Source organism: Felis catus, chromosome C1 (genome assembly GCF_018350175.1).
Source record: "Felis catus isolate Fca126 chromosome C1, F.catus_Fca126_mat1.0, whole genome shotgun sequence".
In the NCBI taxonomy this organism is placed as follows: domain Eukaryota; kingdom Metazoa; phylum Chordata; class Mammalia; order Carnivora; family Felidae; genus Felis; species Felis catus.
The window spans coordinates 20,037,632-20,064,622 of NC_058375.1; the positions used below are offsets into that span (position 1 = coordinate 20,037,632).

The window sequence follows — 26,991 nt, forward strand, 5'->3', positions numbered from 1 at the left end:
CAGACAGACAGACTCTTAAGTGGACTCCACACAGCCTCCGCCCTTGGGATTATGACCTGAGCTGAAATCAAGTCAACTCGCTCAAACCGACTGAGCCACCCAGGCACCCCTTCCTTAACACTTCTCCTTTCTAGAACTCTGCCTTCTTTTCTGTGCTTCTTTGCTCTTCCCTCCCCTACCCACTCCTTGCTCAAGTTCTAGGATTTCAGCTGATGATCATGGTAAAACAAGGTCTATGTGGTTGGCTTTCCTAACAGGAAATGCTTAACTTGGGGAAAGTAGGGAGTTCCTAACTTCTTTGCTTTCTCAAACTTTACAGCACTTGTTTCCTGCTGGGATTAGAACAGCCCTATTCCATAAATATGCACTGTTCTTGACTGCTCTAACTCAGGCCCAGCTCTGACCCAGTTTCATTTTTTTTTTTCAGATTTGAGTCCGTTAGCTAGTGACCCTTAAAACCCTGTACTTTTTTGGCCAAGAGGTGATTTCTGACTAGATAAGACATTCTCTCCTGGCCCAAGTGAGAAAGAAGCCTTTTCAGGGGAGGGGTATGTGTCCAAAGGCTGGTCAGGTAGGTAACATGGTATTATACAGGCCTGGTGGGGACTGTGACACATTGGAAAACAAGTTAGCTCGTTACCCTATGGGAGTTCTAGGATCTGTTTTTTTCACAAGTTGGGAAACTGGAGTTTTGTGGGGTTTGTTGTTTTTTTTTTTTTTAAGTTTATTTGTTTATTTTGAAAGAGAGAGTGTGTGCATGGGAGGGGCAGAGAGAGAGAGAGATTGGGAGAGAGAATCCCAAGCAGACTCCTCACTGTTAGCGCAGAGCCTGACATGGGGCTCGATCTCAGGACCGTGAGATCATGACCTGAGCCAAAATCAAAAGTTGGACACTTAACTGACTGAACCACCCAGGTGCCCCAGGTTTTTAATATAAAATCTTGGGATTATTAGAAGAGCCTTTATGGGAGTGTCAGGCAGTGGGTTAAAAGGTTCTCTGGCACCTGTGGGTCTGTCCCTGCAGCTTCTTGTGGACTACCCATGTAGTTGTGGCTCCCTTGGAGCTGGTATTTAGAATTTTTCTGGGGGTGGGGGCCAGCTGTGGGGAATGCCATCTACCCATTGCCGGCTCTCCTTGTGTTTGGTGTTTGTTTTATTGGTTTGGGGAGGGGGAAGTGCAGGGGAGATGTTGAGCAGAAGCACTCAATGTGATTAAACCTCTAGCCGAGCAGATCTGTGGGAGCAGAATATCGACCCCTGGAAAATCAATGGCTGCTGCAGTGGCCCAGGCTGCTGTTTGCAGGGGCTCCCGCCGCAGGAGTGCAGGCAGCCCCACAGTCTCTCTTCCCCCCTTTTTCACCTCAGAAACGCCCTCGGCCCCCACCCAAAGGGTCAGAACTACCTCAAGAGATTTTGCTGAGGTGGATTAGAACAGCAGGTTCTTGTATTTTTGTAATTAGATTGAAATTTCTCCAGTGACACAGAGCCCCGCCTCCCGGCAGCCTCCTTTCCAGGCGTTCCTTCTCTGCACTGCAGTTGTATCGAGAGCTCTTACCCAAGTGGCCAGGGCCTGTTCGGGGTTGTACTTGGCAGTTTTAGACAGGAGAGTTCATTCCCCTGATGCCGGCACCCAAGAGTGTCTCCCTCCATGTAGAGGTCTAGAGCTCAGTCGGGTATGGGATTACTGTGGGAGTGAAGGTTAAACGAAAGAGAGAAGACAGAGAGACTAGGTCTAAAGAGGATGCTTTTGAGTAGATTGGTTCATTGAGTAACATTTATGAAGCATGTTGTCTTTTGTGTGCCTGACATTTTTCTGGTTACTAATAACATAAGAGGGTATAGCCTGGTCCTGCTCTGGTCCCACAGGCAGATTCAACACAGTGCTATCGGTCTTGCCGCACTGGGTCAAGGGGAACCCTTGGAGGGACTCTGAGCATCGCCCGCAGGGTGAGAGTGAAGGGCCAGAGAAGTTGTGCTGGGACTGTGTAGGCTTTGTCCCCACGAAGCTATTCTTATCTTTGAAGTCTCCAAGCCAAAAAATAAATGATTTTAGTCCATAGTTGCTGCACCTATAGCTTCAAGTAATGGGTTTTCCCACCCAGTTCTCTGGTGGCTGGGAAATGGGCCACCCGGCTGTGTGAGAGGAGAGCTCTGGTGCCCCCCTGTTGGAGAACAGCTGTGGTCAGGGGGTTGAAGCTTGCTTGCCTGCAGGTCTGGGTGAGGGTTTGAAATCGCCTGAGATGAGGCCATCTAGAGGCCAGGCATGTTTTGACTTCTCTCTCTGGGCCACACCCCTGTGCTTGATAACATTATTAGAGCACATGCAGTATGAATACCTGCGGAGACCAGATACCTTCATGGGACTCAACTTCCTGCTGGCCTCCCTGGAGTCTCAGTCACACTGTCCTTCCTCCTACCCCCTGTACATTAAGTACCCCTCTAAGGGCCCAGAGGTGAGAAGAAGTACCATACCCTTTAGTGTAGCAATAGTAAGTTTAAATTAAGAGAGTTCTAGATGAAAGGGCTGATTTGAAATAAGCCATGAAAGAAGATCTAGAAAGGAAGGTCTCTTCTAGGAAGAGCGGCTAGGAACGAGGGGAGTGTGAGGCATTGCAGACTAGTAGAGCTAGCGTAGCTAGTTTTAGTCTTCCCTTCTACAGAGGAGCCAGGCTCCCTTCTACAGAGGAGCCAGGCAAGGCCTAGTGAGGTTAACTTGTTAGAAACATGGAGGTAGGCACTCAGCATGTCCAGAGACAGGTTGTCGCCGGGCTTTTTGTGGAGCGTGGAGCATCGCCTCTCATGGTGGCAAGCTTCCCCTTTACAGTAGAAAGAGTGCATGCTCTGGAATCAGAGGGCTGTGGGTTTGAACTCCACTGCTTCTGTTTAATAGCTCTCTGTCCTTGGGCAAGTCATTTCACTTCTGAGCTCCTGCTTTGGTAAAATGGGGAGGATGCCTGCATCAGAAGACGGTTGCGAGAGTTAAATGTGAGTCAGCCATGTACCTGAGGGTTAGACACACGAGAGTCCCATATTTGTATCAGTTGTGCTTCCCTTCCCACAAGGAGACTTGCTTTATTCCTCTTTCCAGCATCCTTTGAATTTGGAGATTCGGTCTCCTTGAGCTTTATTTATGACTTCTGAAGTGTGTATATAGGGGGTTTCCCTGTGGAGGTGGGCTCCTGAAAAGCATTCTGGAGACCAGAAGAGTTCTGACTCTCCTTTACTGTGCATTCCCCACCTGGCAGCCCGAAGGTACCAGGAAGAAATGTCCCCTTATCTCCAGAACAATAGCCTATTGTGAGGGAGTTCAGTGGGGGGTTTTGGGAAACTTGGGGTAGGGGTTAGGTAGGAAATCAAGTTCTCTTAGCCTTTCCCAGAGCAGTTTCTGCCATTCCAAACAGTGGGTGTAGTTCAAGCAGGAGATTGTGTTTGGTCCTAAGCTAAAACGATGGCGCCAGCCTCTCTGCCTTTCCTTTCACCTTGTTAATCCCTGCTTAGCCCCTGACTTGAAAGTACCACCAGTATGAGGCACCTGGGTGGCTCAGTTGTCAGTTAAGCATCCGACTTCGGCTCAGGTCATGATCTTGTGGTTTGTGAGTTCGAGCCCCGTGTCAGGCTCTGTGCTGACAGCTCGGAGCCTGGCGCCTGCTTCAGGTTCTGTGTCTCCCTCCCTACCTCTCTCCCTCTCTCTCTCTCTCTCTCTCTCTCTCTCTCTCTCTCTCTCTCTCTGCCCCTCCTCCGCTCTCTCTCGCTCACTCGCTCAAAAATAAACATAAAATTAAAAAAAAAAAAAAGTACCACCAGGATTAAGAGGCAGCTTGTTCTGTGTATTGATTCGTTCTTGGCATTTCAGCCACCACCAGCTAGCCTGCTCTCTGGGCAGGGATGGCAGCTCGTCTGTTGGACTGTTGACCACTCATTGGAACAAGGGCAGAGTTTTGTAACTCTGGAATCCCTACCAGTCTGGGGTGGGTCAGATCACCCTTTCTTCCATTTAGCAAATACTGAGGAAAAGAGAACCTACAACTGAAGCTTTATTGTACTGAATATCTTTTAGAAGCATTTGAGGTAGCTTCTTTTCCCCTGACACTTGACAATTAAGTTGCTTAAGGAAGTCTTTATGAAAAACCAGGTCTCCCCCAAAACTCACTTGCCTTAAGTAGTTCCTATATAATTAAGTTTGCCATACTCCATTTTCCTTGAAGTTTGTCCAGGATGTTGCCTCCTTCCCTGCTGTCTGCCTTTCTTCAAGAGTCGGGTCTCCCAGCCTTTTCTGTGTTCTTCAGGATTTCCTCCCATTCTCCAGCATGGGAGCAGCCTCCCGCCGTGGCCATGGATCTGTTAGGTGTGCTGCCGGAAAAACACTTGACAAATGCCAGTGCAGATTTGGTCATTTCAGGCTGTGCATTTTCATTCAAGGAAAAGTCATTTAAGTGAATGTGGCTGAATTTCAAGGTTCCCCCCACCCCCACCCCAACATACACACCCTATAAGTATGTGTATAGGATTTACCTGGTTCTCTTGGTGGGTGGTTTCCTCGCCAGTAGTCTGCACAACTTGGCAAAAGCACTCCTCAACTGAAAGAAGACGAGAACTCCATCTGGGGTTAACAAAAGCTCCATTTCTCAAGGATTCAGCCAAATTTGAGAGAAAACCCTGAATCTGAGCATTTCCACGAGCCTGTACTTCAGACTTGCCTGTTGATGTTATTTAATCTGCGCAGCAAAACGAACTGATGTCATCCTTAGGCTCTGTCAGGAGATTGTTTGAATCCCACCCCCCCCTCCTCTAACCCTGATCTGGTATCTTCCTGCTTTGAAAATGTACTTCATCAGACAGCCAATTCATGTTAGAGCTTGCAGCCCTTCCTGTGAGAGCACTGGCTGGCCTCCCCCCACACACCCCCCAGTGAGGTATGGACTGTGTGATTTCAGGCATGGTTTTGTTGTGGTGTGAAGAGAAGGTGTTAGCTGCCGAGTTCTGTTTGTCAGCAGAGCCTGACAAACCCATGCTGGCACTTGCTGGGGCTGGGCAACCAATCACAGCTGGAACGGTTATCGTCATGGAGTCCCTATGGGCTTCCTCTATCAGGTCACATCCCAAAATAACATTGGGCAGTATTTCAAGTGAAGAAACGAAGGCTTTCGGGGCTGTAGCCAGCCTGGAGTGTGAGATTCTGTGTGAAATACTTGGACCTGCTCCAGCGCTTTTGATCTGCATGGTAGATGAGCAATAAAATGCATGAAACACGTTGGAAACACGTGAGGAAATTCTCCCTGGCCCTGCTGCTTCCTTGGAACTGGCAGGGCACTGAGTGGGCTGATCCTTACCTCCCATCTCTCAGCAGGATTATGCTTGGAAGATAGCTAACCCGGGGAAAGAGATCTTTCCACTTAAGGGGCATTGCTACAATTCTTTCAGTAGACCTCCTGGAAGGTACCTGTTAGGTGGGCCCTTTTGGAAGAACTGAGACCCTGAGTTTTGAAATGCTAAAAGTGGCCCCCACCAGGGTGAATAGGGGCTTAGGCTGATTGAACTTTGTCTGTGTGATAGGTGTGTTGTAGAAAGTCGAACTTGTTCGGCACATTGAGGTCTGACTCAACAACCAGACATCCGGCTTTTTGTGGAACAAAAGACCTGAAAAACTGGCTTTTTGTAGGGTAGAAAGCAGAGGTGTGTCCCGTGCAATAAAAGGACATGGAGTTCAGAGCACTATCTGTCCGTGTGGATAGAGGGGAGAGACTTCTCCCCTTCGGAGTCTTCCTCCCCTACCAGTCCCTAATAATTCCCAATAAACACGCTTGCTGTGATTAGCCATTGGGACTGATACATCTTACATCTTTACACTGCTTATGTGTTGTCATATCTCTCATTCCAGGGTGTTACTGCCGGTAACTGCATATTCCATATGGCCCCAACCATATGGTGCCAGTGGACTTTCATGCATATGCCCCAGGGGTACCACAAACTCCGATTTGTCCAGTCCTCCTTTGTATAACTGAGAGAACGAAGCCCAGCTTGTTGCCAGCTTTTGTCCAAGGCCATAACTGATAAGTGCCAAGCACTAGGTCTTGGTCTCCTAACACAAAGGTGTGGTGCTTTCCCCTTAGTCCATACAGTATCACCGTGTAATGGAGAGAGACAGAACATAGGCTTTGGAGTTCAGCAGACCTGGGATCACAATCTCATTTCTGCCACTTACTTGCTGGATGACTTGGACATGTAACCCAGTCCCTCTGAGCATCAGCGTGCTCATCCTCACATGTGAACGGGAGTGCTTCCAAGAGTGGTAGGAAATGAAGGAATTCCATAAAGTGCCTGGCACATCATACATGCTCAAATGGGAAATGATCTGTCTCTTCCTATGCTAACGTTTGGGTTCTTAAAAAAAAAAATTTTTTGTTTCCCCCAATCAACTACCCCCATGCTGACCAGTTGCCATCTGCTGAAAATGACAGTTTGAGAGATTGGCCCCAAACCAACCAAATCAGAGAGATAAGATTAATGCTGCTTCCTTCCCTACTATTATTCTGTGCCCAGGCATCCCAGCCCACGTGGGGCTGCTGTTGACAGTGGTTTATTTCGCACTTTTTCTCCAAGGAGCTCAGGGTACTTTACCAAAACTGACAGCCCTCCTCAGTGTGTCTCTGAAGGAAGCCACCACACTGCCACTGCAGATACCTCCAGGGTCCTGAGAGCCCTGTCGCAGGGGCTGCTGATGTTTTCTTCCAACTCCTGGGACCTCTCAGCAGGACTAGAACATTCACTTGTGGATCTGTGGAGAGCCCGGTTTTTTAACAGAAGTTGTGGCTGAAGGAGCATCCGTAGGCCCTGCCCGACCTATATAACAGTGGTTGGTGGTAGTTGTTGGGTTTTTTCTCCCCCCCCCCCCCCCCCCGCGAGTTCCTCGGAAGATTTCAAGGATATGCACCTAGTTGAGCAGGGTTCCTCAGCTGAAGGCAGCAGAAAGAGAGCAAAAGGGGACTTTGGCTTTACCTGTACTGTTGGAACTGTTTTTATCATGAGAATATTTATGCTTTACTTACTCAGTTAAAAAGAAAAATGTTCAAAACACTTAATTTTTTTTAAGATTTTTTAAAAAGTTTATTTATTATTGAGAGAGAATGAGAGAGAGCACAAGCTGGGGAGGGGCAGAGAGAGCGGGGAGACCCCGAATCCGAAGCAGGCTTCAGGTCCTGGGCTTGTCAGCGTAGAGCCCGACACGGGGCTCAAACTCCCCAACCGTGAGATCATGATCTGATTAGAAGTCAGACACTTAAGGGGCGCCTGGGTGGCTCAGTCGGTTAAGCGTCCGACTTCGGCTCAGGTCATGATCTCGCGGTCCATGGGTTCGAGCCCCGCGTCGGGCTCTGTGCTGACAGCTCAGAGCCTGGAGCCTGTTTCAGATTCTGTGTCTCCCTCTTTCTCTGACCCTCCCCTGTTCATGCTCTCTCTCTGTCTCAAAAATAAATAAATGTTAAAAAAAAAAAAAAAGACACTTAACTGACTGAGCCACCCAGGCACCCCAAAACAGTTAATTTTTCAAAGCCATTTGAAAAGAGCCAAGTTCTTATGGATGGACCTTTGATTCCTATTCTGTTTCAAAATACACTGATTTCTTTTTTCTGCAAGCAAGTAATTCTTATTACCAGAAGCTGGCAGATTGATAAGGAATGGATACTGAGGGAAGGAATGCTGAGGGAACCTACTGGCCCCTGTAAAAGAGAGCATTGAGCTGTGGTTTCTGATACAGACCAGAGCCTAGCAGGTGGCTTTCAAGGCCTACACAGTTGGCTCCTCTTGTCTTCTTGCTGCCTCTTTTGAGTTTATTCTCTTTGGCTTAGAAGCCAGCTGTCCCTGGTATAGCTTAGCCCTCAACATGGGGGTGGAATCCTCCTTTCTTGGAATGAACCCAGGGCTTTTTATAGCTACAGGTACTTTATTCCTTTGGAAGGGAAGACACTCTGGTGTTACCTAGAGGAGGGCCTTCTTGAGTTCTCGTCCACGATGGGACTATTTCTAATTGTATATTTAAAGCATGCTGTGGTGTTCTAGGTCTGCTGCTTAGAGGAAAGCTAGAATTTTCTGACTTTCTGAGCTAACACTGGAGAGCTAGACACATCCACAAATGCATACCTACATGCCTGCCTTGCGTTGAGGGCAGGCTTTGTTCACACAGTACTCAGCAGAAATGTTCCCAGCTTAGTGAAGTAACCCATGGTTTGCAGAAGGTCCAACCAACCTGGATACTTGGGAGAGAGCCCAAGAGGTACCTTCTGTCCTTCAATGTTATCATCAGACTCCAGAGTCAGAGTCATCTCGAAATAATCTTTCCAGGATGAGCTTGTTGTGGGAGTAGCAATAGACTTAGATCAGGCCATTTTGGATCTCCTTTCTCTTCAGATGTGTCTCTTTAAGAGAACTTCTTTCTTAACCATTTGAGTATTAAGAGTTTTCCCAGACCTGAGCCCATACCCAAAGCTCTCATCCTTTCTTCAGGATACAGTTAGTTCCCAGCTTGAAGTTAATGTGTGGTGTTGAACCAGTGGTATTGCTAGAGAATGAAGCTGGGGCCGGCGGCGCATTTGCTGTGGCGAATATTTTTCATATTGAGCTCTTGGTTGCCAATCTTGGAGTTTACTGACCTAGAGTGAACTCTTTACTGATTAATTCAAGGCAAGCAAGGCCCCCCAGTAAACATCAAGTTCTCACTAAACAACAACAAAGCTAGGACAAAAACTGAATTTGTTCAGTTGGTAAACATTTGTACATTTGTTCATCCCTGTTGTGGGCCACTTGTTAGGAATATAGTCCCAGACCTTCTTGGCAGAAAGGGAATTGTCTTTCCTATACAATACATCTTTTTCCCACCTCCTACACTTTAAGTTTATTGTATGGTAACTTGGAACAAGTGTGTCCTTGGTAAATGTACTTTATAATAACCTGATGGAGAGGGGAACTGTAGCCAACTCCTGGTGCCATCCTGGCAGTGTTTTATAAAGTTTCCCCATTGGAAAAGAACTAAAGGCTCACTGAAAGAGCAGCTTTCCTATGACTATAGATGTTGGGGACAGGAAAGAAGACGAAAGTACTAGATGATCTGCTTCTGGTAGATAGACCATGGGTCAGCAAACTCCAGCTTATGGGCTAGCAAACTCCAGCTTATGGGCTAGTTACTTTTTTTTTATAGATATAAATAAAGTTTTATTAGAACACAGCTAGGGAAGAGTAAAAAAAAAAAAAAGAACGCAGTCACACCCATTTGTTTATGTATTATCTGATTATGCTTTTGCGTTATGATGGCAGAGTTGAGTAGTTGTGACAAATGCTAATGGCCCACAGAGTCTAAAATATTTTCTATCTGGCTCTGAATAGACTTTGCCATCTGTAAGCTTTAGTATCAGGACTATATAACGTGTGCAGTGTATTTGTTCTTGGTTGGTTAAGGAAGATGTTAACCGTATAGTACGACTGTTGAAAGAAGAGTCTTTCTGCCTAATATTGCTAATATATGTCCTTGTGTGTATGTTTCAGGATCTGTCTGGTTCAATAGACGATCTCCCCATGGGGACAGAAGGAGCTCTGAGCCCTGGAGTGAGCACATCAGGGATTTCCAGCAGCCAAGGAGAGCAGAGTAATCCAGCTCAGTCTCCTTTCTCTCCTCATACTTCCCCTCACCTGCCTGGCATCCGAGGCCCCTCCCCGTCCCCTGTTGGCTCTCCCGCCAGTGTTGCCCAGTCTCGCTCAGGACCACTCTCGCCTGCTGCAGTGCCAGGTACCCTCAAATGCTGGACTTTGGGGAGAGGGAAAGGGGACCAGTCCCCAATGATATCAGGGAGCCCCAGCCTTCCACTGCCACAGAGAGCATGTCCGCAAAGTTTCCCTTCAGCATTTGAAGAAGAGAGATGGGAGCCCCTTGGTTGGGTCCCTCTGTGTATGTGGTATTGGGAGGTGGTATTGGTATTGGCCTTCCCAGGAGCCATTTCTCTCTGAAATGACCTTTGAGCTAGAATTTCCAGGCTTAGCCACTATTGGCTTCTTTCTTTGTTTGGAGCAGGCAACCAGATGCCACCTCGGCCACCCAGTGGCCAGTCGGACAGCATCATGCATCCTTCCATGAATCAATCGAGCATTGCTCAAGATCGAGGTGAGACCCTGGGCTTTCAAGGAGGTGCAGAGGTCTAAGGGAGCCATTTGATTATCCTGTGCAATAGCTTTGGGAGAGCTGTATGACCAGGAAGCTTAGGACAATCCCAGCAGCAAATTGTGAAGTTAGAGTGGGTTTAACCATGTTGGTGGCTCCAGAATTATGTTCCACTGTGCATGCACCACTCCTCCCACCCTGCCAGTCTTTGTTTCTCAGTGTTTGTGTTCTGATGGATTCCTCCCTACATCGTACCTAATTTGGTCAGCAAATACTGAAGACTCGGCATCAAATCTTTACCCTTCAAATCACGTACCGTTTTGTTGTCATTGCTGTTTGTCTTTTCAACCCCCATTTAATAGAAACAGTTGGCATGCCCTGGTTAATGGCCATGTTACTTCGGAGGGTCCCTAAAAGGGCACCTAATTATATAGCAAATAACATAAGAGACTTCATGCAAGTATTTGCTAAAGAAAATGTAGATGGTGAAGTCCTGCGATAAGGGAGCGCATTTATTCTCATTGTATTGAGGTAATAACTTATATGGACACTACCCACAAATAGGTTACATGCAGAGGAACCCCCAGATGCCCCAGTACAGTTCCCCCCAGCCCGGCTCGGCCTTATCTCCGCGTCAGCCTTCGGGTGGACAGATGCACACAGGCATGGGCTCCTACCAGCAGAACTCCATGGGGAGCTATGGTCCCCAGGGGAGTCAGTACGGCCCACAGGGTGAGTATATTGCCCAGTTAGGAGTACATACAGGTGGGAGGGAGGAGAAAACAGTTCCTTGTCTGATATGCTGCTATCTGGGTTGCAAGAGTAGGATTGCCCTTTGTTTTAAATCCACCAAAGCCAGGCCCTAAAATAGTCTATGTTTACATAGCCAGGCCCTAAAATAGTGGAAAGTCTCTGAGCCATTTTTTCATCTGTAAAACGGGAAGAAGGTGTTTAACCCAAGACTGGGCACAGACACTTAATGGTAATTAAAATAAATTAGTCCTTATAGAATATATCTTTGCTCAAAATGAGCCCTGGACAGATGTAAAACTGAATGTCTTACACAGAGCATGGGAGAGAATGCAGGTTTTGCACGTAGAAAGGGAAGAGTTCTGGGAGTTGAAGGGCTTGGATAGCAACAAAGCTAGCCTCACCAGCCAGCCAGCCTTGCTTTGTGCTGTGTACTGTCTTTAAGATGAGAGGACAGCTGAGGCCTGCCTTTGTATGCTCCTGGCCTCCCCCCACCTTTTTTTTTTTTTTAATGGGGTGAAGGCTGCCATGAAGTTGGTCTTACCAGACCAAATATTGAGTGATTCCCATCATTTATTATCTTTGGAGTTTTAGAGCTGAGCAAGATTTGGGAGTTGCTAGTGAGTCACTAACCAAATCTCTGTGTCTTCTCTTCTTCTTTCCCTCCCAGGAGGCTACCCCAGGCAGCCAAACTATAATGCCTTGCCCAATGCTAACTACCCCAGTGCAGGCATGGCTGGAAGCATGAACCCTATGGGTGCTGGAGGTCAGATGCATGGGCAACCTGGCATCCCACCTTATGGCACACTCCCTCCAGGGAGAATGAGTCATGCCTCCATGGGCAACCGGCCTTATGGCCCTAACATGGCCAATATGCCACCTCAGGTTGGGTCAGGGATGTGTCCCCCACCAGGGGGCATGAACCGGAAAACTCAAGAAACTGCTGTCGCCATGCATGTTGCTGCCAACTCTATCCAAAACAGGTAAGGTCTGGGAAGTGAAGAGAGTGTCAGCACAAGGAAATAAATTGTAAAGTGATTCAGGTTCTTGAGACACTTCTGGTTCTAAACCATGTCATCTTGGTAAATATGTATTTTATTGAGAGCTCTTTTGAAAACTGAGTTTCCTTACAGTGAAATACACAACAAAAGTGCTGGTTCTTTGTGTGTGTGTGTGTGTGTGTGTGTGTGTGTGTGTGTGTGTGTGTGTGTTAAGTTTATTTATTTTGACAGAAAGAGAGAGAACCAAGAGAACCAGTGGGGAGGGGCAGAGAGAGCCGGGGTGGGGGGGGTGGACACAGGATGCAAAGTGCTGATTCTTAAGCGTCTTCAGTTGGTATCAAGTTTCACATGACCTGATGTTGTATGTAAACGTAGATTATTTTGATGAGTAAAATAAGTCTTCAGAGTTTCTTTATTTCTTGTGTCAATCTAGTTTTTTGGTTTCCAAAAGGATTTTTAATATACACATGACTTGGATCTGTAGTGTGAGAAATAGAGGATGGCAGGGTTGTGGTTTGCCATTTTTCTACTGTTCTGTATGGTTCTTTGTGTTTGAGTCTGGTACTAAAGTGCAGAGAGCTCATGTGATTTGGTTTAAGGACTTGAAGATTCATCCATTCTTCCTTGGCCACTCAATTTGGTGGCTGTTGACTTCAGTGAATATGATTCTACTAGTTTTTGAAGGCTCTGTCCGTGCACTCCATTGTTGGTGGCTACAGTTCTTAAAGTGACTCTTGTCTTATGGAAATCTTGATGAACTAAGGTAGAATAGGGTGATTAATGGTAAAGAGGTGAGTTTGATAGTACTTTGAAGAATGATGGAACCATAGGGTTTGCAGTAGGTCCATCCAGGTGCAATGCTGTGAGGGGTCCAGTTTGGTTGGGATTTGACGTAACAGAGAATGGTAAAGTTGAGCATTTAATTTAGGCCTTTTGCCATACAGAAGGTCCTTGTACGGAAACACATTTTGACACTGAAGGTGCCTTAGAGGGAGGCAGTACTTAAAGAGAGACACTGTAGGACTTGCTTCTTCAAGTACTGTATCGTTTAAAATTGAGCTTTACTGTGTCCTGTTTGGAGCCTGAACCCTCTTAGAACTTCTTGTGGGAGGTAGAAGATGGGAATATCTCGGTCAGGTGGTACATGGTTTTGGTTTGAGAAACCCATAAACTTTTTCCTTGTATAAGCCTCACTAGATAATCTTGGTTCACAAATTCTATTCAGCTCAGGTCCAAGTGTGAAGCTCAGTGTCTTCTCTCTCTTTCTCACACACTTTCCATCTTCTTCCTCAGGCCACCAGGCTACCCCAATATGAATCAGGGAGGCATGATGGGAACAGGACCTCCCTATGGGCAAGGGATTAATAGTATGGCTGGCATGATCAACCCTCAGGGACCCCCGTATCCCATGGGTGGAACCATGGCCAACAATTCAGCAGGTAAGTACAAGTCCTTGCTCACTCCAGGAATTTCGTCTAGAATGATCTTCCTGTCACACGCTTGTTGGACTTGAGATTTTTTTCCCCTCTTTTATAGGGATGGCAGCCAGCCCAGAGATGATGGGCCTTGGGGACGTCAAGTTAACTCCAGCCACCAAAATGAACAACAAGGCAGATGGGACACCCAAGACAGAATCCAAATCCAAGGTAATGATTTATATCTTGACTCCTCTCAGCTCTCTGTCCCATGCTTTCCAGTGATAGGAAGGAAAAAGAAAAGAGGGTGACTAGATTCTCTAGTCTTTTATGACCTGGATTAGATCATCTCCGAAAAGGCTGCTCTTACCTCTTCTAATCATGAAGGTTCCCAGGCTAATAGCTCATGGAATTAGATTTCAGTTAGCCTAAGGGGTCCTGATGTAAATAACACCGTGTTCTCACAGCTGTCTGTTATAGAGGAAGTGCCAGGCCAGCAGTGTAGAATTCTCTGTAATGCCCTCTGTGAAACTGTGCACCCTGTCCTCATGCATTGATAGGTGGTGTGTGCCATAGGCAACTAGTTCCTCTTCTCTTCCTGGACCTTACTCAGAGCAGTAGGAATGGTTGGTGCCCTGGGTTCTCTAAAGAAGGAGATGAGGCAGGTGGGGTTTGGGCCCTTGCTTGGCCTCCCTGTAGGATGGTCCTGAGTGTGCTATCTATTGGGTTATGTGGCAATCTGGGGACCTGCTCAGTGTTTGAGTCATTTGAAACATTTCTGCCCTTTGTCATACCCCATTTTCCCCATCTTATAAAGTAGGGGAAAGTAAAAATCTACAGCTGCCACCTCCTGTGGACCTTCACCTCTGGCTCTCAGACCCTTTTAGCCATCTTCCTGTCTTGGACAGGATAATTAACATCCAGAGCCTTTTCAGGCACGTAGGAGACCCTTCCTTTCTCGAGAGGAGGAAGTTTCTTTTTGTTTTAGTCCATCCCATTGTCTCAAGATCATGTTTTGAGTTTCTTGAATTCTCAGAAACAGTGTATAAAAGCATGCCTAGGCTCCTGGGTGATAGCAGGGGAGTAGTAGTGACATTGATGTGAGGTGGATAAGGGTTTGACACGTAGCTCTGCTGCTTAAAAACTATGAGATTTTAGGAATGGCCTCCATGTGCCTGCTTCCTTATCTTTGAAGAGGAGAATAATTTATAATACCTAATATGAAAAGGCATTTAGCATAGCACCCAATGCATTATATATAGTCAGTGTTAGCTTCCTTCCTTTACAGGAAGAATTTCTAGCTCTCATTTGGTCTTTTGACCTTGCAAATGCAAGGTACCCCAGAATAAGAAGCTTTACCACTACTCTAATCAAGGGACTTCTGAGACCCTTAGCATAGGCTTTGAATCTGACCGATTCCTATGAATCTTGACCTGCCCCTTCCAGAAATCCAGTTCTTCTACTACAACCAATGAGAAGATCACCAAGTTGTATGAGCTGGGTGGTGAGCCTGAGAGGAAGATGTGGGTGGACCGTTATCTGGCCTTCACGGAGGAGAAGGCCATGGGCATGACAAATCTGCCTGCTGTGGGTAGGAAACCTCTGGACCTCTATCGCCTCTATGTGTCTGTGAAGGAGATTGGTGGATTGACTCAGGTGAGTGCCTAGCACTTGGCTTCCCCTGTGGTTTCAACAAGCCTCTCTCTAGGTGCTCAGTGGCTTCACCTGGTGCAAAGCATCCCACAGGGACGTCACCGTCTCCTGCTCTCTGAGGCACATACTGATAGACTGGAAGCATGGGGCTTCCATAGGCAGGAGGCTGAGACCTCCCTGGCTAGTATGAAGTATTAGCATTGAGTTTACCATATGTCTAGGGTCTCACTGGGGTGCAAAGATAGGGAACATGTGGACATTCTGATTCCATGGGAGGCAGTCTGGCATTGCAAGCAAGACCATGGTTTGGAGAGATGGGCCTGGTTTTGAATTCTTCCTTAGCCACTTAACAATATATGTCACCTTAATCAAGGTGTATGGCCACTCTGAGTCCTAACTTTTCTTATTTGTAAAGTAGGGATAGTGTGTATCCTGCTAGATTGTCTAAAGCTGGAAATAATATGCAAAGCTTACAGCAAGATTTCTGCCACGTAAATTGGTTTGTGAGATGGTACCCAGGTAGCCATAGTAGTGGCTGACCCTTTCATTCCTGGAAACTTCCCTGTGAAGATGGGATTTCAGGAGCTATTTAGTAAAAATAGTTTGTGAAGGACAAAGTAGGTTGGGAAATTGTTTAGTTACTCTGTATGGGATATTTAAGTGAATGGATTCATTTCTGCTGAAAAACTCTGAACTGAACTCCATCCTGAGCCCTGCCTCTGCTCTGAAACCTTATAGTTTTGCTTTACACTCAGCCCATGAGGCACACAGTTGAGGCAATGCTGTGCCTTGCAAACTTTCCTCCTATGTGTGTTACGTAGTCATTAGATCAGGAGCCTGCTGTTGGATATGAGTTTGTGGCTTAGCTCAGGGGGAGGCGTGGCAGGGAGAGATGTATTCCAAACCTTCTAAATCAGAAGAGGAAAACAGCTGTCACCAGCAGAAAAGAAAGTGATTGGAATGAAGCCAGCCAACAGTCAGTTATGAATTCCTTCTCCCTTCAGGCTTTATTCCCCTCCCCCACAAAGGAAAACAAAACAAAACAAGACACGTGCACACTGCCACATAACTGGCGTGGGAAGCAACGCCACAGCAGGCTTCTGAGGTGACCCTGGGCTCATTCCCGCTGTTATCCCTGGCGTTGAGTTTTCCTAGCCAGGCTTCTCCTGCCTGTGGGGATGGGGTCGGGGGTGGGGGGTGGGGGGGTCGTTGGCTTAGGTTTGGCACGCTTTTGATTGAATGGGCTTCTGGATTCATTAAATGATGTAGGATGAGGTACAGAGGGAATCCTGAAGCCTGCGCCTGTCTTGCAGTTTGTGAGAGAATGCCAGCCTTTTAGGCGCTATGATGTAATTGAACGCTAAAGACGGGGTTCAGAGGAGAAATAGCGCTGTTATAAGCTAGTCTGTAATGCTTCCAAGAAGGCAGAAAATGAGTCCTGAGCTTCTGTGAAGGATTAAGTAGGGTGTTAGGCAGAGGAAGGGGCCATTCCAGTTGACTGGCCTGAGTGGCATGGAAATAGGAGAGAGTCTGGAATATACACGACCAACACCATCTCCAACCTTCAGAATTCATCTCAGACATTACCTGTTCTGGGGAAGTGTTCTGGTCACCTCCCCGCCATCTAGGTTGTCCCTCTCTTTGCTTCCTTATCACTCTTCTCTCTGGTATCACGGGTACCAGATCAGTAGATATGACAACACATTGAACTTCCGTTATGGGTTAGGACTGGAAAGCTGGTGTTCCCAGCCTTTGAGGTAGATGAATAAGTGTAAGAATGCATGAAGAAGGAGGCCTGCCTGGCTAGAGCAGAAAGACTGTCTAATTGTAGGGAATGGGGCATGGTCTTGGTCAGCGTGTCCTGAAGCTTAGGAAAGGAGGCAGAAGGGTAGGTTAGCTGCTGGGAAGGCACAGAGAAGTTATAGGGCCTGAAGCATCTCCTGAACAATCAGGATAGTGACTAGTAGGGAAGGGCTTGTAGTTAGTTACATGTCACTGAGAAGGAGGGCAGCAGTGGCACAAGAATGTAAAATGTGCAAAGAGCCCCACACCAAGAAAAAAGAAAAGAAAAACCCGGAAACCTCCAGTTTGACAAAAGTAAGTCAGGCAGAGTGGTGGCTGACAGTACCACATCTCCGTTTTTGAAAACTGATTTTTTATTGTTGCCTTGAAAGGGGTTTGGATCTGATGGTGACTTGCACAACAGTTTTCAGTAATATACTTGTGTAAAGCATCATACCTTCTAAATTCTGTTCTCTCCCACTAACAGTGATGTGAAATTTGCCCTCATGCGAATAAGCACTGTCTGCTAGTTGCAGTGATCTGTGGATAGAGCCTGCTGAGGGTGGAGGGACGCTAGCCATGGATTTAACACTTGTCATGGACTTACGCACCAAGCGGGGTTAACTTTGGTGGTTGACTGAGAACTGTGATTCCCTAAGAGATGAGAACCTGGAAGCCTGATGGGGTCTGGGGCTTGTGGGCAGGAAGATCAGGTGGAAGACGTACCCCGACTCTTCTGGTTGGTTGTACAGGTCAACAAGAACAAAAAATGGCGGGAACTTGCGACCAACCTCAATGTGGGCACCTCAAGCAGCGCTGCCAGCTCCCTGAAAAAGCAGTACATCCAGTGTCTCTATGCCTTTGAGTGCAAGATTGAACGGGGGGAAGACCCTCCCCCAGACATCTTCGCAGCTGCTGATTCCAAGAAGTCCCAGCCCAAGATCCAGCCTCCCTCTCCTGGTAAGGATCTGGGTGAGCCGCCCCACCAAAGCATTCAGGGTCCAGGCTCATTATCCAGCAGTGCCTGGCACCGGGGACGTGTACTCTGCCCTGTCCTACCACAGGGCTTTAACGAGTTGGCAGACTAAAGAGCGGACGGTGGCGACTCCCTTGAGACGTAGTCTGTAGCAGCCCTTAAGTTTTAATTTTCATTGTGCACCTGGCATCTTGCCAAATGTTTGTAAACTAGTGAGTGGGAGGGACACCAGAGGAGTGGGGAAATCTGACAAATAGCAGTGAGGCAGGGCCATCTGGGAGCTTTGGCCCACTGATGTCAGCGCCTTAGAATGCCGCTCAGACGAGAGCCCTGAATTCCCCAGGGAGCTCAGATGCTAATGAATGGGAAGGAGCGGGTAGGGAGGGATATGAATGGAACTCTCTGATGGGAGGGCCTCTGCCCACCCTCCTTTCTGAGAGGAGGCTGGGTCCTGGGCAAGCATGGGAAGGAGAGGGAAGAGGGCCAGGGCTCCTAGAAGGTGGGTGTAAACACATGTGCCCTGGTATTGACCTCTGAGGGTGTAATGAGTGCCTGAGATGACTCATCAGCTGGGGAGGCCTAAGCAGTGGGATGTCTGCTGTTGGGAATGGTAACTAATGGAAACATTAATTACTGGTGGTTCTGCTCGCATCAGCTTAGAGGAGGAACATTGGAACCTAAGTGGTGACACTGTGCTAGATTCTTATGAGTAGGAGCTCCTAGGTTCCTAAAGCACGCTGCAGGTTTAGGGCAAGATGGAGCCTTCCTACCTAGGATTCTAGGGGCTCTGCCTGGGAACTTGGGCTCCCGCATTTACAGGGTTTAGTAAGTTAGCCGGAGTCCTTGGGGAAGGAAAGCAAAATAGTCAGGGAAGCTGGCAGAGAGTCCAGGAAATCACTAGCGTGGTGATGGCATTGCCACACTACTCCTGTTCTCCAAATGTGAAATCATAGCAAGGAGCAATAGACCCCTCAAATTCCCTCCTCTATTACCTGGCCTTATAGATCGATCTCCTGCTGAGAAGGGTGATTCAGGCTTTAAAGAACCCCAGCTTTAGCCTTATAGCAATCCCTTCCAAAAAGATCCTGGGGCATTTGTGTATTTCTGTGAGAGTTAAACACTTGCTGGCTCACCCCACATCTCTGTCCACAGCGGGATCTGGGTCTATGCAGGGGCCACAGACACCTCAGTCAACCAGCAGTTCCATGGCAGAAGGAGGAGACCTGAAGCCACCAACTCCAGCATCCACACCACACAGTCAGATCCCCCCCTTGCCAGGCATGAGGTAAGGCCAGGAGCAGGGGCAGGGGGGTTGAAAGACCTGAGCAGAAGTGCATGAGCTTCTGTGCAGCCCAAGAGTGGTCCCTGCTCTGCCTGCCCGGCCAGTGACTCGCATGTGCCCTGCTTACTGGAGGAATTGCTTTATTTGGGGTTTAATTGGCTTTCCTCACTCTGGAGCAGGAGCAATTCAGTTGGGATCCAGGATGCCTTTCCTGATGGAAGTGACCCCACATTCCAGAAGCGGAATTCCATGACTCCAAACCCTGGGTACCAGCCCAGTATGAATACCTCTGACATGATGGGGCGCATGTCCTACGAGCCAAATAAGGATCCTTATGGCAGCATGAGGAAAGGTGACCAATTACTGTTGGCCTCGTGCCCTTGAGGACAGGGCCAGGGAAATGGGGGGATGTCTTGAGAGTGGCTCAGGGTTCTTGTCGAGCCATTTTTTGAGATAAGGCATTTCCAGACCTAACCACCACTCTTCGTCCCTATCTCCTTTCTTGTCTCCCTCTCCCTGGCCTTACCTTGTCATACCTTAACAAGTATGTGCTCTTTGCTGGTTGGAGCCTCTTTAGATCTCTTTTGAACTTGCCGGGGAAACCGTAGGAACAAACCCAAGCTTCAAACAGGGCCTGGTCTTTGGGGCAGGCAAGGTGTGGGTTGCTAGGCCTGCTGGCTTACCGGTTGCTCACTGCCTTCCTTTCTGTACTCAGCTCCAGGGAGTGATCCCTTCATGTCCTCAGGGCAGGGCCCCAATGGCGGAATGGGAGACCCCTACAGCCGAGCTGCCGGCCCTGGGCTGGGAAATGTGGCGATGGGACCTCGACAGCACTATCCCTATGGAGGTCCTTATGACAGAGTGAGGTAAGCATGGCCCCCGCTCCTGTCCCACCCCAGCACCCCACAGCTCTAGTGGACTCAATCCACTTCTTCAATTGTGTTTAGGACGGAGCCTGGAATAGGACCCGAGGGAAACATGGGCACTGGAGCCCCACAGCCGAATCTCATGCCTTCCAACCCAGACTCGGGGATGTATTCTCCTAGCCGCTACCCCCCGCAGCAGCAGCAGCAGCAACAACGGTGAGTGAACCCTGGTCCTAGTGTCGTTGTGGCTCAGGCTTTGCCATTTCCCACCCTGATCCTCTGATTCTCTCCCTCCTGCAGACATGATTCCTATGGCAATCAGTTCTCCACTCAAGGCACCCCTTCCGGCAGCCCCTTCCCCAGCCAGCAGACCACAATGTATCAGCAGCAGCAGCAGGTGAGGAGGGTAGCAGGGTGAACTGACACACAGGTTCCCCTTGAGAGGCAGTTAGAAAACGAAGCTGAAAAGTTTAGGCTTGCTTTTGATACTTTGGTGTTCTCCCACCTACATGACCAATTCTGCTGAAGAGCCAAGCCCTCAACCTCGTCCTGTTTAGATTCTAGTCCAGTCTCTCTAGTTCTCCACAAGGGCCAGATACAGGCCTTATTTTGATTTTTAGACTTATGTACATTTTTCTACGCAGAGCAAGGGAGAACCAGAGGGGAATAGGGAATGGTTCTTGATTTCAGAAACAACTTTAAAAGATCATTTGTAAAGGTGAATCCTTTGTTCGCTTGGAGACCGTGTCCTCTTCTAGAGGAGTGGAAGTAAGCCTGGCGAGTGTCTGGTGTAGCCATCTTGGCAGCTGTGTGTGGATCTTGGGTCCCTGAGTGCAGAATTTAACCTCCCCTCTGCTTGTCCCTGTCTTAGAATTACAAGCGGCCGATGGATGGCACTTACGGCCCTCCTGCCAAGCGGCACGAAGGGGAGATGTACAGCGTGCCGTACAGCACGGGGCAGGGGCAGCCCCAACAGCAGCAGTTGCCCCCAGCCCAGCCCCAGCCTGCCAGCCAGCAGCAAGCTGCCCAGCCTTCCCCTCAGCAAGATGTGTACAACCAGTATGGCAACACTTACCCCGCCACTGCCGCTGCTGCTACTGAGCGCCGACCAGCAGGCGGCCCCCAGAACCAGTTTCCATTCCAGTTTGGCCGAGACCGTGTCTCTGCACCCCCCGGCTCCAATGCCCAGCAGAACATGCCACCGCAAATGATGGGCGGCCCCATACAGGCATCGGCTGAGGTTACTCAGCAAGGCACCATGTGGCAAGGGCGTAATGACATGACCTACAATTACGCCAACAGGCAGAGCACTGGCTCTGCCCCCCAGGGCCCCGCCTATCATGGTGTGAACCGAACAGATGAAATGCTGCACACGGATCAGAGGGCCAACCATGAAGGCCCGTGGCCTTCCCATGGCACACGTCAGCCCCCATATGGTCCCTCTGCCCCCGTGCCCCCCATGACAAGGCCCCCTCCATCCAACTACCAGCCCCCGCCAAGCATGCAGAATCACATTCCTCAGGTATCCAGCCCCGCTCCCCTGCCCCGGCCAATGGAGAACCGCACCTCCCCTAGCAAGTCTCCATTCCTGCACTCTGGGATGAAGATGCAAAAGGCAGGTCCCCCAGTGCCTGCCTCGCACATAGCACCTGCCCCTGTGCAGCCACCCATGATTCGGCGGGACATCACCTTCCCACCTGGCTCTGTGGAAGCAACACAGCCTGTGTTGAAGCAGAGGAGGCGGCTCACAATGAAAGACATTGGTAAGGAGACCTCCCCGATCAGGTTGCTTTATCTCTTCTTAAAGTCTTGTCCATTTTTTTGTCTCCATCCCAACATTCTGGATGAGATAAAATCTGGTCCAGTGTTGTCTGAAATAGAGCCAAAGAACTTTGGATAAGGAAGACAGCTGGTATCAGGCTTTACTAAAAGCAAGCGCCATGCAGTGATGTCCTGAGGGAGCCTAGAAGCAGATGTGTGTCCTCTCCTAGATAGGAACTGCCTCCCGCCATGTGTTATCTTCAGAGTAGCCTGACTGATGGGCCAGCCCTGGGGGAGCATCCGGCCAACCTGGGCTTGGTAGATGGACGACATGGAGGTTTATTTCAGGAACCCCGGAGGCATGGCGGGTAATGATGTCCCTCAAGTCTGGGCTGCTGGCAGAGAGCACATGGGCATTAGACACCATTAACATCCTGCTGTATGACGACAACAGCATCATGACCTTCAACCTCAGTCAGGTGAGTACAGGCGCCTCGGAAAGATTGGAAGAATGGGAGGGCCTGAGATCTTCTTGAAGGAGACAGTGCTACGTGACACAGGGAATTAAGCCTTCCCCGGCCAACATGGTCTCCCCTCTCTCACTCACTCTCTGGTATCTTCCATGCCAGTGCTTTGATTCCATGCCAGTACTTTGCCACTGGCCATGGGCCCAGAACACTGGGAACAATAATAATTTGTGTAAGGTATCAGGATTGACTTCAAAGGGAATTGGGGAGAAACTTTTTGGAATCGGTAAGAAATGCAGATTCTGTTGGTATGAGTGAGGACACCACCTTTTCAGACTACAAGAAAAACCTGTGGTCTTTATTAGTGAGCATGACAGTTTCTTTTTTTCCCCTTCTTATTACTTCATCCACCATGAGTACGGGAGGTCTTTATCAATCCCATTTTCCTAAGGTATAGAAAGGGAAGTGGAAAGAAGTAGGCTTGGCGGGGGGCGAGGGGTGATGGTGGTATTTTAATTACGTTCTTGCAGAGAGATGGTTCTCCGGATCCTCTCTCCACAGGATGTGTGCACCTTGAGTTTTCCCACTAGCTGGGAAGAGTTTCTGCTGCACCATCCCAGTCTTTTTGATCATCCTTAGCACTTACCAACCCATCTATCAAGGAGCTGACTAGGGAGCATTGTTATTAATAGTTAACCATTTATTGTGCCGTCACCTTGTGCCAGATCCTTCATATGTTCTTTCATGTCAGCCTCACAACAGTCTTCCGAGGCACATGTGGCCTCTTAGAGATGAGTGAGTCGGTTGAGAGTCTTATCTTTGCCCAAGTTCACACAGCTATCATCAGGGTCTTTCTGATTCCAAAGCCTGACTTGATGTCCATTTTATAAGATTGCCTCCCCATGAGAAAGAAAAGGAACAGATACTGATTTCCATATGCCAGGCATTTGATATATTCCATTTAGTCCTCAGAACCACCGTGTAAAGTTTAGGAATTTCCGTCATGTTCAGTGGAAAGATACAAGAAGTACAGCTTAGAGAGTTTAAATCATATGGCTAGTTCCTAGAAAAGCCAGAATTCAAACCTAGGTCTAATTCTAAAGCCCTTATTTTTTCCATTTTGCTGTAGTCTTGCCAGAGATTTAATCTGACTGGCAATTAGGGTTTTCTTGTAGAGATAACTAGCCTGTTTCGGATCCAAGCTGGGATTTGGGTCTATCTAGCACCAGCTTGCACCAGTGTTTGGAGGACCGAAGCCTCATCCCTTTCATTACGTTGCACGATTGATTCATGGAGGTCTAGCCTCCTGGAATGTTGGGGAGCTTGGAGAAGAGAGCGGGTGAACATCTGTCCACACTGCATCTCTTCTTCTCTCAGCTCGTGTTAGAGGGGTCACCCCACCGTGCCTAGCCTTGGGCTACACTTGGCAGTGTGACGTAGGGTGTCGTAAGAGGGACGGTAGCATTGACCAGTGGGTAGGAAACTGGGCCTGAGGAAGAAAAGCAGGGATTGGTAGGGAAAGAGGAGGCTGTGAGATGGTGAGGTGCAGGGCTGTCGGTCAGCACGTCTGTCCTGCTGGAAGCAGGCTTATGTGGAGGTAGGCTGAGCAGAAGGGAGAACTGTGTGCTGGGCATTGGAGAGACCCAACGACTTGCTCTGTGGAGAGCCTTTGGGAAAGGAGAAACTCTCATCTCTCCCAGGGATACAGATGTCTGACCTACAAGGAAAGCGGGGAGATCTGCTAGAAGACCTTGGGGGGGCCTCTCAAGTCAAGGATCCTCTCGTTTAGCCCACTTCTCTCCCGTAATTTATCTCCTGTTTTTTTCCTCTTTTAGCTCCCAGGGTTGCTGGAGCTCCTTGTGGAATATTTCCGGCGTTGCCTCATCGAGATCTTTGGCATTTTAAAGGAGTATGAGGTGGGTGACCCAGGACAGAGAACACTACTGGACCCTGGGAGATTCAGCAAGGCGTCTAGTCCAGCCCCTATGGAGGGGGAGGAGGAGGAAGACCTTCTAGGTCCTAAACTAGAGGAGGAAGAAGAGGAGGAAGTAGTGGAAAATGATGAGGAGATGGCCTTTTCGAGCAAGGACAAGGCAGCCTCGGAGAGTAGTGAGGAGAAACTGGTTAGCAAGTTTGACAAGCTCCCGGTAAAGATCGTGCAGAAGAATGACCCGTTTGTGGTGGACTGCTCAGATAAGCTTGGGCGTGTGCAGGAGTTTGACAGTGGCCTGCTGCACTGGCGGATTGGTGGGGGGGACACCACTGAGCATATCCAGACCCACTTTGAGAGCAAGACGGAGCTGCTGCCTACCCGGCCTCATGTGCCCTGCCCACCAGTCACCCGGAAACACGTCACGGCGGCAGAGGGGACACCAGGGACAACAGAACAGGAGGGCCCCCCACCCGATGGCCCTCCAGAGAAACGGATCACAGCCACAATGGATGACATGTTGTCCACCCGGTCTAGCACGTTGAGCGAGGAGGGAGCTAAGAGTGCAGAGGCCACCAAGGAGAGCAGCAAGTTTCCATTTGGCATCAGCCCGGCACAGAGCCACCGGAACATCAAGATCCTAGAGGACGAGCCCCACAGTAAAGATGAGACCCCACTGTGTACCCTTCTGGACTGGCAGGATTCCCTCGCCAAGCGCTGCGTCTGTGTCTCCAACACCATCCGAAGCCTGTCGTTCGTGCCAGGCAACGACTTTGAGATGTCCAAACACCCGGGGCTGCTGCTGATCCTGGGCAAGCTGATCCTTCTGCACCACAAGCACCCAGAGCGGAAGCAGGCACCACTGACTTACGAGAAGGAGGAGGAGCAGGACCAAGGGGTGAGCTGCAACAAAGTGGAGTGGTGGTGGGACTGCTTGGAGATGCTCCGGGAAAACACCTTGGTCACACTCGCCAACATCTCGGGGCAGTTGGACCTCTCCCCATACCCTGAGAGCATTTGCCTGCCTGTCCTGGACGGACTCCTACACTGGGCAGTCTGCCCTTCCGCCGAAGCCCAGGACCCCTTCTCCACCCTGGGCCCCAACGCCGTCCTCTCCCCGCAGAGACTGGTCTTGGAAACCCTCAGCAAACTCAGCATCCAGGACAACAATGTGGACCTGATCCTGGCCACTCCCCCCTTCAGCCGCCTGGAGAAGTTGTATAGCACCATGGTGCGCTTCCTCAGTGACCGAAAGAACCCGGTGTGCCGGGAGATGGCCGTGGTACTGCTGGCCAATCTGGCGCAGGGCGACAGCCTGGCGGCCCGTGCCATCGCAGTGCAGAAGGGCAGCATCGGCAACCTCCTGGGCTTCCTGGAGGACAGCCTCGCCGCCACACAGTTCCAGCAGAGCCAGGCCAGCCTGCTCCACATGCAGAACCCGCCCTTCGAGCCAACTAGCGTGGACATGATGCGGCGGGCTGCCCGCGCGCTGCTGGCCCTGGCCAAGGTGGACGAGAACCACTCGGAGTTCACGCTGTACGAGTCGCGGCTGTTGGACATCTCGGTCTCACCGTTGATGAACTCGTTGGTTTCACAAGTCATTTGTGATGTACTGTTTTTGATTGGCCAGTCATGACAGCCGTGGGACACCTCCCTCCCTGTGTGTGTGTGCGTGTGTGGAGAACTTAGAAACTGACTGTTGCCCTTTATTTATGCAAAACCACCTCAGAATCCAGTTTACCCTGTGCTGTCCGGCTTCTCCCTTGGGTCAAAAGTCTCTCCTAGTTCTCTTTCCTCCTCCTCTCCCCCCCACCCCCCCCTCACCTGTCTGTTCCTTGTCCTCACCTCACTCCCCTCAGGACCCCACCCTGTTTGGAAAGACAAAGCTCTGCCTACATAGAAGACTTTTTTATTTTAACCAAAGTTACTGTCGTTTACAGTGAGTTTGGGGAAAAAAAATAAAATAAAATAAAAATGGCTTTCCCGGCCCTTGCATCGACGGGATGCCACATTTCATAACTGTTTTTAATGGTAAAAAAAAAAAAAAGGAAAAAAATACAAAAAAAAAAAAAACCCTCTGAAGGACAAAAAAGGTGACTGCTGAACTGTGTGTGGTTTATTGTTGTACATTCACAATCTTGCGGGAGCCGAGAAGTTCGCAGTTGTGGACAGACTCTGTTCACTGGAGAGGCCTGTGCAGTAGAGTGTAGACCCTTTCATGTACTGTACTGTACACCCGATACTGTAAACATACTGTAATAATAATGTCTCACATGGAAACAAGAGAAAACGCTGGGTCAGCAGCAAGCTGTAGTTTTTAAAAATGTTTTTAGTTAAACGTTGAGGAGAAAAAAAAAAAAAAAAGGCTTTTCCCCCAAAGTATCATGTGTGAACCTACAACACCCTGACCTCTTTCTCTCCTCCTTGATTGTATGAATAACCCTGAGATCACCTCTTAGAACTGGTTTTAACCTTAGCTGCAGCGGCTGCGCTGCCACGTGTGTATATACATGACGTTGTACATTGCACATACCCTTGGATACCCACAGTTTGGTCCCCCTCCCAGCTACCCCTTTATAGTATGACGAGTTAACAAGTTGGTGACCTGCACAAAGCGAGACACAGCTATTTAATCTCTTGCCAGACATCGCCCCCCTCGGCGCGATGCTGTACAGGTCTCTGTAAAAAGTCCTTGCTGTCTCAGCAGCCAATCAACTTATAGTTTATTTTTTTCCGGGTTTTTTGTTTTGTTTTGTTTTCTTTCTAATCGAGGTGTGAAAAAGTTCTAGGTTCAGTTGAAGTTCCTGATGAAGAAACACAATTGAGATTTTTTCAGTGATAAAATCTGCATATTTGTATTTCAAACAATGTAGCTAAAACTTGATGTAAATTCCTCCTTTTTTCCTTTTTTGGCTTAATGAATATCATTTATTCAGTATGAAATCTTTATACTATATGTTCCAC

The 26,991-nt window shown here is 48.7% G+C and overlaps 1 protein-coding gene across 5 annotated transcripts in view; it reads left to right on the top strand.

Moving 5' to 3' along the window:
• The window catches only part of ARID1A (AT-rich interaction domain 1A), a 69,099-nt gene extending 42,693 nt beyond the window's left edge, over positions 1-26,406 (top strand). For 4 of the 5 annotated variants that reach the window (XM_023258345.2, XM_019836451.3, XM_045035357.1 and 1 more), the window contains exons 5-20: positions 9,535-9,775; positions 10,058-10,147; positions 10,709-10,876; positions 11,565-11,877; positions 13,189-13,334; positions 13,432-13,541; positions 14,757-14,966; positions 17,498-17,705; positions 18,874-19,006; positions 19,180-19,355; positions 19,719-19,869; positions 19,951-20,085; positions 20,170-20,266; positions 20,741-21,632; positions 21,979-22,109; positions 23,933-26,406. In XM_023258345.2, the coding sequence (XP_023114113.1) occupies positions 9,535-9,775; positions 10,058-10,147; positions 10,709-10,876; positions 11,565-11,877; positions 13,189-13,334; positions 13,432-13,541; positions 14,757-14,966; positions 17,498-17,705; positions 18,874-19,006; positions 19,180-19,355; positions 19,719-19,869; positions 19,951-20,085; positions 20,170-20,266; positions 20,741-21,632; positions 21,979-22,109; positions 23,933-25,663 (4,932 nt within the window). In that variant the 3' untranslated portion in view covers positions 25,664-26,406. The remainder of the gene's footprint in view (positions 1-9,534; positions 9,776-10,057; positions 10,148-10,708; positions 10,877-11,564; positions 11,878-13,188; positions 13,335-13,431; positions 13,542-14,756; positions 14,967-17,497; positions 17,706-18,873; positions 19,007-19,179; positions 19,356-19,718; positions 19,870-19,950; positions 20,086-20,169; positions 20,267-20,740; positions 21,633-21,978; positions 22,110-23,932) is intronic. The other variant, XM_023258346.2, reaches the window with a different exon arrangement.
• The last annotated feature ends 585 nt before the right edge of the window (positions 26,407-26,991 follow it).